At 39.0% G+C, this 15,099-nt stretch overlaps 1 protein-coding gene across 1 annotated transcript; it reads right to left on the bottom strand.

Annotated features, from left to right (window-relative positions):
• Positions 1 to 501: 501 nt before the first annotated feature.
• LOC115427954 (uncharacterized) lies at positions 502 to 14,488 on the bottom strand. The gene is made up of 11 exons (XM_030146707.1): positions 14,324 to 14,488; positions 9,070 to 9,116; positions 8,914 to 8,991; positions 8,673 to 8,815; positions 7,345 to 7,467; positions 4,981 to 5,038; positions 4,469 to 4,816; positions 3,202 to 3,338; positions 2,981 to 3,097; positions 2,794 to 2,851; positions 502 to 2,543 (listed from the first exon to the last, which is right to left on the bottom strand). The coding sequence occupies exons 2-11, from the start codon at positions 9,092 to 9,094 to the stop codon at positions 1,537 to 1,539; spliced, it is 2,094 nt and encodes a 697-aa protein (XP_030002567.1). The 5' UTR covers positions 9,095 to 9,116; positions 14,324 to 14,488; the 3' UTR covers positions 502 to 1,536.
• Positions 14,489 to 15,099: the final 611 nt, after the last annotated feature.

Genomic DNA, 15,099 nt, shown 5'->3' on the forward strand with positions numbered 1-15,099 from the left:
GCATCCCCCATCAGAATTAGCTTGTGAAGCTAAAGGAGTGAAATGACTTTAGCTGCTCACATGTGGAGCTATTCTGGTGTGACAGGGTGAATTTGGTGCACTTTGTCCTCTTTATGACTGACTTAGGAAGGGGGAGCTGTTTTCGGCATAACATACAGCCATACTTGCACTTAAGTAGCCTTACACCTAAGAATATTTTCAGTAATGATATTTATAGATTCTTCATCATCAAACAAGCCAGTGAACAGTTATGAAGTTAAGAACGATATGCAGGATTGGCGTGATCATATGTTAAACAAATGTGTAAACAAGTATATTATGCACAGATGCATAATGCTGCTGGCTCAAGACATCACACAGAAATAATGGGAATTCTTAGCAAATCTTACAGTATCATCTTGAGCTGAAACCATAAGGTCAATTAATCGAAACATTAAAGAAAGTAGTGGGACTACGCAGCCACTTCACCTCAACAGGCAAAGAAATGAACATTTGATATTGAATCAATTTATTATAAACATATTCAAGGGTAACAGTCCATTTCACTTTGTCAGTACGTAAATATAACCAGGTCTGACCTTTCCTTTTCAAAAGTAAAGCAGATCAAGTACAAATATAAAATAATAACATTTAAGACCTGAAAATAATTAAAGTTATCAAAATTTTTCAGGCATGAGCTTGTGACAAATGCAGCCTGACAGGCATCACTGTACAAAAAAGAACAAGTAGTAGCACAGAATACTTAAAAAACTAAATTATCTTATCTGAAAAGCTGCTTGCACAGCTTGGTATGACAAAGAGTTTAAAAAATTTTTTTATTTATTTATTTTTTTTTTTTCGCAGACCAGATACTACAACTTTGAGACTGAATCTCATACTCCCCTGAACTATGGATGGAACTATGGACCAGATTCTACAACTATTAGACTGAACCTCAACACTTGAACTGTGGATGCAAATGCTTTTCATTTGTGAGTTTCCTCAATGTGTCCAATATCAGACATGTATATCCATACATAATGTATATAAAGAATAAAACGTGAAAAAACACTACTTTTTAAGCTGCAGTAGGAAGACTCACCAAAAGATGCCAAACAGATCTTGAGGGTGTGTCTCTGAAGTATTAAGTGTCTGCAGAAGGGAGTCTGGACACAGTGTGTAAAATCTACCATCATAGGCTACATTTTGTGCTGTGTGAAAAGAGGAGGTGCATGAGTCTGAATTACTGCTAGACTACTTGAAATACAATATGCTGAAAGGTAATTATGGCATTTGTAATCACAAAGCTTAAAAAGTGAAGATGGAAAGATGAAAAGTACCACATATAGGTTTCCCCTTGAAGAGACCCCCATTTCTGAAGAACAAAAAACAAATTCTTAAAACATTCTGTCTGACAGCTCTACAGAAAGCAAACATGTAAAATTGGAAACTGTACACTTAAATGGAGCTGTTTCTTGTGCACTGCCTGAAATCTCACCTGACAAATCCACATCATTGGACACTAGAGTGGGCTTGTATGACTGGACTGCCTCCCATCTAGTGCTTCTGAGACTGTGGGGTTGTCCCATTGTGAGTATTGCAGTTGGGGTCATATGTCACCCCTTGACAGTCCATGGAATGTGTCTGGGCATGGCCAAAATAAAGCGGCATGTATTCATATTTGTGTAATTTTGTCTGGTCGATGTGAGGAAACTGTACTTGCTCTGGTGTGATGCTGCTGCAGTGCGCAGAGGGGTGTCCAAAGTGAGGATATGTGTTCATGCCAACATCAAAATTAGGAGCTAGTCCCCCAGATACGAAATGGTGGCCCATGTTGGCTGTAAACTGACTTGGACGATCTTGGACCATATCCTGATTTTGGAACTGTTGATGATGATGTTGAGGAGCTTCTGAGCTCGTCTCCATTATGCTTTTTGCACCAACTTCATTGTGATGAGGTGAACTATACCAGTGGTTGGTGTAGTCACCTCCACACAGGTAGAAGTTGGAAGAAGCCCAGACGGGTTTGTGTGAGGTTTCATCATTTTGTTCTTCTTGGGCTGCACTGTGTCCCACTTCATATGCACTGGGACAACACTGTGTCTCAGCATTTCCTTCCACATAAACAGTTACTTTTAGGTCTTCAGTTCGTTTAATGCAGTCAGTGTCAATGAAGCAGCCATCCACCTGTTGTTCAACATCTTGATCTGCACTTTCACTGCAATCATTTGGTTGAAATTGTGAGTTTGCATCCATTAAAGTGTTCTCTGAGTAATTAAAGCTATCTGAATTAGAGTAACAGTCCAGCTCCAAGTCCTCCAATTCTGGTGAGGTATGTACACCTGCATCTGCTGGAGGCCAGTATGTTGGGGACACCAGCTGGCCGTCTCCACTGAAAGATGTCCTCCTCATCAGCAATGAGCCTCGGACAAGAGGCAGGGTTACCTTAAACACGGTATCAGACACTTTGCTCTTCTTCTTCTTCCTCCTCTTCGCCCATTTTGACTGCACCGGCTCCTGTTTCTCTGGAAAGCCTGCATCATAGTTCTGGATCACATTCAGCCCTGTAAGAATAAAATGTACCCAGAAAGAGTAAAAGAGTTAACATTTAGAAAAACAAAAAAGAAGAAAGTGGTTCTGTGTGGGGCCTTTGATTTATGCACAGTACTGGACATTAAAACACATGGTTTTAGCAGTGTTCGACAGTGATAATACAGTACATTATGTTCATAGTATTAGTGATAATTATGCTTGCAGAGTAGTAATTGAGAATAAACCTGTACAAGAAAAGAGAGGACATGCATCTGTACTTACACCAATGGTAACTTCTGCCAGTCATGAGACTACAGAGGGACTCTGGGACCTTTAACACCTACAAGTGTGAGATGTTTGAATTTTCATTGGAGACATGAGTAAATGTGAACACAAAGCCTGTTTTAGTGTTGGTTTAGAGTGTAGTATAAACAGGACACAATAATCTGTGCAGAGATAAATGAGATACCTTGAGCTCTCTTCTGCCCTCATTATGCTCCACTTCCATGGCCAGTGACTGAAGAAGCTGATAATTGTCATTAATATCTGCTGACAAGAGCTCCACCTGCTCAGGATGAGTTTCCATCTACACACAGATGTTTTCAATGAACTTGAACTCAATGCTTAGATTGTAAATGCAGTCAGATTGGTCTTGTCGCTCAGTTCATCATTTTAAGACACAACACTGACCAAGATGTTGAAGAGATGGGAGGAGCAGGTCAGGTGATCGATGATGTCATATTTGTTGGCTCTGACACAGCACCAGTGACATAAGAAACAGTATGTGCGGCCGTCTTCACTTCTACACTCAACCACATTCTCAAGACCTGTGGCAAACATGTATAGTCAGCTTTTAGAAATGCTTTTTTAATGGCTATAACTATTCTAAAAAGCAATTCTTTTGGAAAGAGAACATGTGGTTTTGAATATCATTTGAATAAAGTTTTTTACTTTCATAGTGCTAGATTTACTAAGCATTGCCAATTAGCAGTAGGTCAAAATCCAGAAAAGGCACTGATGATGAACAGGTCACCTCCAAAAAATGTACAAAATTACAGACATAGATGCAGCCAGTTCATTTCAATAATGACTAATTCAATCTATCAAGAGTGATGCAAATTAGGACAGCACCATGTGGATAGATCTGACAAGGGTGCGAGGATTTTACAAACACACGTTACACAGGTTCAAGTTATTACTTCACTAACAAACACAAGTGTAGGTTTGACATAACGGTTTCTGTTGGACACAGCAACATAGATCAAGGAAAGGCAGCAGAAAGGGGAGTTTTCAGTGGTACCACTGTAGTGCTGGTGGATGAATGTACTCATTTCAGTAGTCTGAAATACTGTAAAATCACAAAGTCCAACCTGTTCTCAGAAGATCTGAGCATCACTGTGGGCATTAAGGTAAATGCAGAAGGGGGAGAGGTGCGTTCCACAGAGGAAATTAAGGAAGACTGTGTGATGCAACGGAGATGCAATGGAAAAGTCACATTGCAGGCCGTCACAGCACTGACTTCAATCAACAGCATGTGAATATGTGGTCACACCTGAGCAGCAGACTACAACTATTCTATATTGAAGGCAATAAAGAGGAAAACACAGAGGGAACCCTACACACTGTAGAGACTACAGAACCAAGAAATTAAATTTAAATACCATGAAGTTGAAGATTTAATTTAAATAAACTTCTAAGTATGGCATGAAACCTTAGACCAGTTGTAAGTGAAAGTCAGTTTAATTTATTCCTAAAATGTATGTAAGTGGAGAGCATTTTATGTGCTTTGAGACATGCTGTTTTGTATGAGGTAGAATACTGGGACCATTAGTAGTAAACTGACCACCACAAAGCTTACAAAATCATCACAGTAGCTTTTCCAACAGCAATGGTTTCCATTGTCTTAAAGCGTTAGTAAATCTGGCCCTTACTCCCTCATGTCCCTAACTGTACTTACCAATGAGAGGCTTTGGTCCTGTGTAGTCATCTAGAAAGCTGTTGTTCTCCGATGGCTCAGGTGAGGTCTGGATATTTTGTGATTCATTGTGACTTTGTGACCAGTATTGCTTAAAAGGGGCATATACAGATTCTTGTATTAAAGGACTGTTATTGTCTGCAGAGGCCTGATATAATCTATGTGTGTTAAAGAATTTCAAGCCATCGTCAGTGTGCCCTTCAGGTTGCCTCTGAGGACTCTCGGAAAACAAGACAGTCCTCTGTTGAGGTGTGGAGTTGTTTTCCAGCTGGTCACAATCATTGTCAGGTTCACTCCGCGTCAAATGCCATGAATTTATCAAAGTTATTGCTGTGATGTTAGAAAAAAGAAGATATGTATGGCATGAAATTGAGGGACATATGGAACTAAAAAAATATGAAATAAACATACAGAAGGATGGCAGAGAGACACCAAGGTTAATATTAAAGCAGAGGTTGAGAGGGATGGTTCTACAAGTAAACAAAAAGACTGACCATTGTCACCACTTTGCATTTCCAGTGTTTGGTACAAATCCTCTTCAAACTCTAACACCTTGGTACAAAAAGAGATGTGAGCATTTGTATTCATAAGATTCATCTGATTGAAACTACAAATAAGGACTTAACAGGAAAACAAACAAACACATCCATCACTCCTATGATTTAAAAAGCATAAAATATGTATATACATGCATGTGTGCAGTTGTAATCCTCCAGCATCTCAAAGGAAAAAGTAAAGAAAATCAATTTCATTGGTCAGTTCCATCATTAAAGCCACACAACGGACATTTTCAGCTTTCAAACTATATTTTCAAGGTCATTTTGGTGGTACAACTCTCAACAGCTTCAATTACACTTTCGTCATCACCCCAGAGTGTCTGTATCGCCTGCACTTGCACTATGTAACTTCTGGTTTCAGGTACAAACCCCTACACAAAAAGAACTACAAAATTTGACTGCTTTAAGGCACATGTCACATCCCCCCTCCAACTTCAGAAGACGAGGCAGGTAAACAAAGTTACAAGTCAAGGAAAGCTACAAACAGGCTAACGGTCATGGCTAAAGCAGCAAGAAAAGCAAAGAGGGTAAGGGTGTTGTCTGAAAAGACAAAGAAAAGAAAGTGTGAGAGTGATAAACTAAGAGGCCGGACTAGGGTGAATATTGGCCCAGCTTTCACTGGCTGGTGTGAGCTGAAGGAGGAGGAGGGATACCCCACCAATGGACACCTGGCGCTGTTACTGTTGGACTAGGAAGTGTAAAGCTTACTATGTTTCAGGCTAATGTAAATTGAATTGACAACATTACAAACTGATCTTCGATTTTTTGTATTATAATATGAATATGATCACGCAAACAGCATCATATTACATTAAAACTATGTTCCCACAATGAGTAACCAATTATAGGCTGTTATATAGTACGACGGCGTATTAGGGCCACATAAGAAAATAAAAACACTTGTCACTACGAGAATAAAGTCATAAAATATTGAGGGAAAACCCGTAATTTTATGAGAATAAAGTCAAATACAGAGTCATAATTTTACGAGAATGAAGGGAGTTTGCGCATATTTGGGTTTGTTTCCTTGTAAGAACCAAACAGATTTGAAGCAAATTGCCTCTTTTGTGGAGAAGGAACTGACCGAGTTTTTAAATTATGACATTATTCTCGTAATATTATGGCTTTATTCCTGAAATATGACGACATTATTCTCGAAGTGACAAGTGTTTTTATTTTTCCTATGTGGCCCCAATATGCCATCATAATAAAGATCTGTTCATTTGTCGTTTTTTTCATTTCTGATATTTTTAAAAATGAAACAATATTTGTATAAAATAAGCAGCGGCAACAAACACAGAAACGGCTTCATTGCCTCTTGCTACCGCGGCTGCATGGAGCTCCACTTCCCACAAAGCACGTCACGACAAATTTGTGAAAATGCCCGAGTGACCTACCAACTCCGTTTGTAAACAAATGGATTGTTTATGGTAGAGTACACTTCAAAATTGTTCACTGTGAGGGAAGAGATTCAAGTGTGTTATCAGGGAAAGACTTACGGATTCGTGATACTTAGGCTATGACTTGGGTTTTACAGATTTGATGAAAAATTGGTGACAAAAGTCATACTCAGCTTTAAGTTAACATCTTCTTGAACTAAAATGGCATGCTTTACTTTTTAACTTTTTTTTTTTCCAACTTACTCTCTCACTCACAAACACCCACAGTGAGAGCGAGCGAGACCAAGAGCGTGAGAAAGAGAGAGAGTTCATGGAGCTCCTCCAAAAAAAAACCTCACCACTCATTTTAGGAAAGAGGATGTCAGTAAAAATAGCATACTGAGATTCATTTCTGTACTCCTGAATGCTTCTTTTATACCTGATTATAATCACCTTCTGACATCAGCTGTTTCAAGTCACATCATTCAAGGACTTTACCTCATTACTAGTTGTAAATTACCACTGTCACCTTCTTTTTTAAAATAAATTTTTTGCATGAATGTTATGAATTTAAGTATATTTACCAAATAATTAAAGACATGGGTTTAAATATTTGCTCCTCATCCTTTCTGCAATGAAAAACAGGTTAAGTAAATGTAAAAATCACTATTCTGTTTGTATGTGCTTTCTCCACAGTCTCTACTTTTTCTGATTGGGGGTTGTATAAGGGCATCCTGATGTCCTTGCGCTCACACAAAAAGTTGGAATACTTTTGTTAAAGAAAAAAAATACATATCCATAAAAATACATATCATTGTCATGAAAAGTAAGTGAACCGATGATAAACATATGATTAAGACATATATCATAAGCTTGCAACAGTGTTCATTTTGGCATGTCATACACAGCAAAAAGAACATACCTGGATACACCCTGTTCCCTCTTTTTCTTCTATTTTCTTGGCGATCTCCATCAGTGGCCAGGCCAGCTCTGACAGGTTGGGGTTCCCCTTCCACTCAGACACGAAGTGAGGGTGCCAGGTTTTCTGTCGGGTAAACGCCACATATTAATTACATAATAATAATGATAATAATAATAATAATAAATTTTATTTGTATAGCACTTTTCATGGTACTCAAAGACACTTTACACAAAGCAGATAAAAACAGAAACCAAAAACATAAAAAACATAAAAAGCAGGTGCAAAAGGCAGGTATATGAATATAAAACAAATAAACATTAAAACCAATCTTAAATAAATGAGTTTTTAAAAGGGATTTGAAGGTGTTGAAGTCGGAGCCATGTCGGATGGTAAGTGGGAGGGAGTTCCAGAGGGTTGGAGCAGCAATAGAAAAAGCTCTGTTTCCCCAGGTTTGGTGCTTGGTTTTTAATGGTGGGGCGAGGAAGTGAGCAGAGGAAGATCAGAGGGTGCAGGAGGGAGTAGGTCAATGAGGGGTGTGTGTGTGTGTGTGTGTGTGTGTGTGGGGGGGGGGGGTGATGGAAGGCTTTGTGGGTGAGGGGGAGGATCTTGAATGATATTCGGTGTTTGACAAGGAGCCAGTGGAGATGTTGGAGGACGGGGGTGATGTGATCGGGTGTGAGTGAGGAGACAAACGGCGGAGTTCTGAATGAGCTGGAGTTTGTTGAGGAGTTTAGAAGGTAAGCCATAGAGGAAGCCATTGCAGTAGTCCAGTCTGGAGGTGATAAAAGCATGAGTAAGTGTTTCAGCTGCAGGGAGGGAGAGAGATGGTGAAAGACGAGCTATGTTTTTTAGGTGAAAGAAGGAAGTTTTTGTGACCTGTTTGATGTGCTGTTCAAAAATGAGACTGGTGTCGAAGATGATTCCGAGGTTGCGGGTGTGAGAAGAGGGAGTCAGAGATGAATTGTCAACAGTGAGACATAAGCGGTGGACGGACTCGGTCAGGGATCTGGGGCCGATGATAAGCAGGTCAGATTCATCACAGTTGAATTTAAGGTAGTTGGTTTGCATCCAGGTTTTTATTTCAGAGAGGCAGTTTGAGAGGGTGGAGAGGGTGGAGGAAGTGATGGATTTAGAGGATATATAAAGTTGAACGTCATCAGCATAGCAATGGAGTTGGAGACTGTGATGACGGATGATATTGCCAAGGGGAAGGATGTAAATGATGAAAAGCAGGGAGCCAAGCAACAAACCTTGGGGGACACCTTGTGACAGGGGAGCAGTGAATTACATGACTTGGCAGGGTACAGACATGCTTACATGACACTTACAATGTAGTTGTATCTGTGGAGACTTCCGAGGATGTGGCATCGCATATCAGCTTTGTTGAGTCGACACAAGCACACCTCACACAGGTAGAATACTTGCGTTTTACGTGTCCCTGTCTTCACACATTCTATTATACTGCTCAAGCCTAAATGGACAGAAAATGACAACCTAGTCCAATCGCTTATCGACCACACAGTATACACACCAAAAAAAGGAGTGACTGAGATATTGGTCAGTACACACCAATAAATGGCTGTATTCTGTCCTTGTTGTTCAGATACACCTTCAGAGAATTGAACAGCTCACTGGTGCTTGAATCTCCTACAATTAAAGAGATTTTTAGCAAAAGCATGATGGGTTTAAGCATGATTTACCACATACATAAAGTGGAAAACTTACTTTTCTGAGCGCCTCCAAGCAGCATCCTGCTGTTGTAGAGTCCTCACCTGTAAATGGAGGATTTTGGAGTTATAAAGTAATAATCATTCAAACTTTCTACAGCTTTTTGGGAAGGAAAACCAATCTTAGGTTTTCAGCCCCATCTTCTACTGGAACTTTTACAATGCAGCCAAATTAGCCCATCTCCCACTTTACTTTTCTGGGAACTATAATAATACAGTCGTGGATCTACTGCCCCTCTATTCCCTCCTGTTATAGTTAACCCCTCAGGAAACCCCGAGAATTGTCTCAATAGGGTCATGGCTGCTGTTTTAACATTATTGTATCACTGCTCTGAGACTCCTGCTAAAGTTCTGAGTCCACAATATTTGCAACAATTGCTTCCATTGTACATACGCCACAGAACTCTATCCAGTAATCCATCCACTTTTCTGTGAAATCTACCATCAATGCAAAATACCAACACCCTGGAAAACACTAACAATAATCCCAGTAACCAAAAAACCCCGACCTAAAGAACTGAAGGACTTCCACCCCATTACCCTCATCTCCATCCCGAAGTGCCTGGAGGTATCGGTTGCTTAAAACCATCCTGCCACATGTCCAACAGCAGCTGGACCCCCTTCAATTTCCCTATAAGGCTAAGAGGGGCACTGAAGATGCTGTGGCCTCCTTGCTGCACCTCCTCCTTCAACATTTGGACTCCTCCAGCACTACCATCAAGATTCTGTTTGCGGATTTCCGCTCTGCTTTCAACACCATCCAGAGACGCCTGCTGATCCAGAAACTACACCATCTCAAAGTCCCCTCCTGTCTGACACATTTGATCCACAACTTCCTCTCCTTCAAAAGGCAGACCATCTGGGTAGAAACAACAACCACACCTGCACTTACCACCAACACCAGAGCCCTAAAGGGTTGTGTCTTGAGCTCATTCCTATATACATTGTACACGAATGACTGCAGCAGCTCCTCACCCACCACCATATTCCTTAAATATGCAGATGACACAGCCATTCTTGCCCTTCTTACAGACACAAACTCAACAGAAAATAATCACAACACTTTCTCATTTCACCTAATGGTGTGAGCAGATCCACCTTCACCACAATATCAGTAAAACAAAGGAAATGGTCTTTGGCAACTCACAACCCCACCTCCCCATCATCATCAACAATGAAACAGTAAAGGATTTTAGATACCTTGTACTCCCAATAGACACTAAGCTCACCTTCGAGCACCGCACAGACATCCGGAGAAAAGGTAATCAACTAGTGTAAGCAATACACAAACTTAAAAGACTCCATGTTGCCCCCCACTTACTCTTATTACTGTACTCAAGCATTGTATAACCATTTTACTGTACTGCTCCAACTGTTTCTTCAATGTGCTTGCCATCGAAAACCGCAATAAACTCTAATACATAACCCAGACTGCCACAAAAATAATTGGGCAACAAACTCAAAATCTGCAAGACCAAAACAATAAGGCCATCACACCCATCACACATATAATATCAAAGGACACCATATAGCCACTCAACTATCATTTCCAACTCCTGCCATCTGGAAGGAGATTCAGCAGCATCAAATGCAACAAGGCCTGTTTCAGCAGAAGACGAATACCCTCAGCCATCTCTACCCAATCTCCACCCTAAACAAAACCAAACCATACAGACAACACACTCTACATGTTTCCCCAGTCTCTTAAGTGAAAGAAATGTCTTTGTTTATATGGCCCCCCTTATCACCCCCCCCCCCGTTCCTCCCTATGTGTCTATGATATGTGTGCCTTAACCTGCTGTTCTCTATACGCCTTTAATATGTATGTCTAAACCTAATGTTACTTAATATCTGTCTGTCTAATATGCTAATGCTAAGCGGGATATGAAGATGTATAAAGGTTTGTGAAGCTGAATTTCCCTAAGGGGACAATAAACTAACTACTTCAGGAAATTCTCTAACTTAGATTATTTTTGTCACTTACCACAATTTTAAATAGATTATATTTACATCAAATAGCCAACATACACCATCATTCTGTGCCTTCTTTATCCATATAAATTCATTCTTCTCTATCGATCTATCTATCTATCTAGAACTGAACAGAAAACAATCAGAAATGCATTGGTACTTATTTGTTGGAAGACAATATTATTAATATTCACTGAAGGTTTTGGAAGTGATATAATTAAGAATTGGAAGGAGAATGATGATAACTTCAAATGTGTGTTAAAGGTCATCATATGAAATGATCACCAGATGCAATATCTCTCATATATAAAAGATATTAAAAAAAAAAAAGTTCCTCAACCCTCCTCAGCACAGTACTGGAGTCCCAGAATCTTCCATCACTTACACCAACCTGGGCCAGGAGCCTCCCATCCCTGATACATGGGTAATGAGCCTTAAATGTGTTCTAATGGTGTAATTTTGTAAATTCAGCTAAATGATCATTGGGCATAGGAAACAGCAGTTTGAGATCAGTATAAGGAGACGAGTCCAGTTAGTCAGAGTTGTTCTGGTGTATCTTGATGATACTATGAATTGCTGTCAGATTTTTTTTTGACAATAAATCTTGGTTGCCTTGAATGCTGACTTCTCCTGGTGATATTTTGAAGACCAGTTAGAAGTTTTTGCCAACAGAACAAACTCAAATCTTAGACTTAGTCCCTTTTGACCTGGGACACCCGTTCTATGTCAGAAGCAATTTCACTGAACCAAGGCCTGACACAGATACTGTTGTTCAACTGTTACACTTACATGTTTTCAGCCTGACAGAGCTAAAGTATTTGCTGCGGAAACGGTTATAGATATCACACCAGCCATCATAACTAACACACCCACACAATTTTGCAAGAGTATCATGGTCAAGATCGCAGCAGCAGAAGGTTACAGAGGAATGGAAATTTCAACCATAAATCCACATTATCAAAACATACATAAAACACAAAATAAAACTCAGTACTACTAAAAACATTCACATAAATCACCACTCATTTTCAAAAACAGGCAGGAACAGATTAACAAATTTTGTAAAAACTTGAGGGAAATGATGCACCCCACTGATCAATGTCATCTTAACTGTTAACACTGGACACTATTTGTAAGTCATATCTATCCAAAAAGTGTCACAGTACTACACTACAAAATCTACCATATATAGACTATGTCTGTGTTCACCTCTAAGACATTAACACACTCAAATATTTTGTAGGAACACCTCTGTACCACATATACACTAATCAAACCAGTTCTTTCTCATGTAGTGGTTAGTCTTCACGGCAGCCACCAGATGGTGGTAGAATAACACAAAGTTAAAGGTTCCCATAGGGGGATGTGGGCATGAAGGATTCCATCTGCAGTGAAAACAAAACTAGATGAGTAGCATGACGCTGCCAACTTTCTCTGAAGATTAATGATCAGACTACATTAAAAATTTCAACATGTCTAGCATATATACTTTATGTTAGTAGATGGAAACAGAAAGGACAGTACAGCTATTCATTTACAATGGATATGACCTCCTAACTGATCATTAGTGGAATGAAGCAATTTAACCATTTTTAGTCAGCTATTGTACACATTTGAGGTACTTATACTTGAGTATTTCAATTTTTGGTACCTTCATACTTTTACTCATCTCAGAAGCAAATACTGTCCTCATATTCCACTACATTTATCTGAAACCTTCAAAGCACATGGGCGTTAAAGCTGATGAGAGCAAGAAGTGTGACATGTAGCTGTCAATAACCAAAGACAGATATGATCAAAAGAGACGTACAGATGGGCAGGAGCCATAGACTGAACCAGAAAGCTGTTGCTTGCAAATGATTAAAGACTCAATAGCATATCAATAGAAGAAAGTGCCGTGATTAGTCTTCCTCAGATCTTAAAGAGTATAAAGCTGATAAATGGTAGCATTTGAGCCATCTCAATATCATAATAATATAGTTTTATACTTATGCAAAAATGTTTTAGTCATTGCATTGTTTTAAGTTAAATAACAGCAACATCACCCTTCTGAAAAATTATACTACAGTATCTCTAAATGAGTCACCTGTCCATTTCCCCTGAAACTAGCCAAGCTGACTTAAATCAGAATCACAACACTGTCCACAATGACAACACTATGACTTTCATCCAATTATCAGCCTTAGTGCCTTTACTTTAGTAAAGAATCCACTTCTTCCACCTCTGACCTTGATCAGTCATGGAAGGCTTTGTTTAAAGTTACAGCCTCCTGTTCATTCATCTTATATGTAGATCTGTCTGATCAGAAAATGTTTATCAGTTGTCCAAGCATTTTGTAAAGTTTAGCATTAGTATTAGTCTATTCTGTATGCTGTCACCAGGCTAGTCAATCTATAAATGTGATTAAAGATTCAAATCCTCTGTTAAAGAATGTAGCCTAAATCTGACTTTCTACTGTCATCAGGTAAGTGATAGCATGAGATTATAGTTCACCCTTGATGATTTGAAGCCTCACCAATGCCCACCATGAATGTTCTTTATAGATTTAACCAATTTCACCAGTTGTCGTTAGTTAATATTACAGACACTACTGCTCAAAATCTTACGACCAGTTGAAAAATTGTAAGAATTTATATTTTGCACTGTTGGATCGTAAGAAGGTTCTAAATAGAATTTCAAAATGTAAAAAGAAGAAATGGGAATAAGACAAAAACAACTGAGTAAGCAATTTATTGAAAACAATTACCTAAAATAGGCTGTTCAAAAGTGTAAGACCACAGCCTTAAAAAGCCAAAATCTGCACAAGAATGTGGATTCAATGTCAAGATTTTGATCAGGGGTGTATAACATGTCTGACCTTTGGTATGATAACCCATCATATTTAGTAGCGATACAAATGAGCTGGACATGAAGAAATGTCCAAGTCTACATGATTACTGAGACTAGTCCTATCATTTCTCTAGCCAACACGGATGAATGATTACTGAGACTAGTCCCATCATTTCTCTAGCCAACACGGATGAATGATTACTGAGACTAGTCCCATCATTTCTCTAGCCAACACGGATGAACATTTCCTGAACTGTAGTCAAACTAGCTCATTAGCGCGTGAGCTTGTTTCTATAAACGACCACACCTGTAGCTCATCAAGAAGAAATGGTCCGCAAAAAAAAGTTAAAACAATAGTTAAATGGGGCAAAAAAAAAAAAAAAATCATCTTAGCAAAAACTCAAATTACCGCGATAAAATGTACAACTGCTACCTGGCATAATAAAATTTACCGTTAGAAAGTTTGGGCTGTATCCTCCAGTATGTCCAGGTTGATGAATACACGTCTGACGTGGGTAAAAGCCCACTGTGACCACCTGTTCCACCACAAGCGGATGAGTCCGGCGGTGTAGCTAACTCTGCTGTCACTGTTAAGGAGCGGAAACTAATGTCTGTGAGGAAGTTTATGTCAATTCACAGAATGTGCAGACTGACACAGTCTACTGGAGCTCACCCCTCCAGACACACCCACACGGACAGCAGTGACACGTTCACATGTCTGTTTGATATGCCGGATAAATGCCCTCGTCTATGTTACATGTTAACTTCTTCCTCATATTTTTCATTTAAAACATCTTCAAATCTGGAACTAGACGTAGGTTCGGTCTGTTAATGAATTTTTGTTCATTATTTTAAAACTACCCAACGTGTTAATACTTTCCTCTGTCATGTTTCAACAAAAAAGGTCGCCGAGTAATGTACTTGGTAAAAATACAATGATACGTTCACGTAAAATGGGAAAAAAATATATTTTAGATGTTCATTTTTAACTATTCCGAAAATCACCAAACATGCTATTACGTTGTTGTAAAAAAAAAAAAAAAAAAAAAAATGCTCTGACATAATGAAGCAATTACACTTCCTAGCACTTCCTAAAACATGCATGTAATAATAATAACAACAACAACAACAACAACAATAATAATAATAATAATAATAATAATAATAATAATAATAATAATAATGGATTAGATTTCTAAAAAATGTCCAAAGAAGTTGTTTGTTTAGA

Source organism: Sphaeramia orbicularis, chromosome 11, assembly GCF_902148855.1.
Source record: "Sphaeramia orbicularis chromosome 11, fSphaOr1.1, whole genome shotgun sequence".
In the NCBI taxonomy this organism is placed as follows: domain Eukaryota; kingdom Metazoa; phylum Chordata; class Actinopteri; order Kurtiformes; family Apogonidae; genus Sphaeramia; species Sphaeramia orbicularis.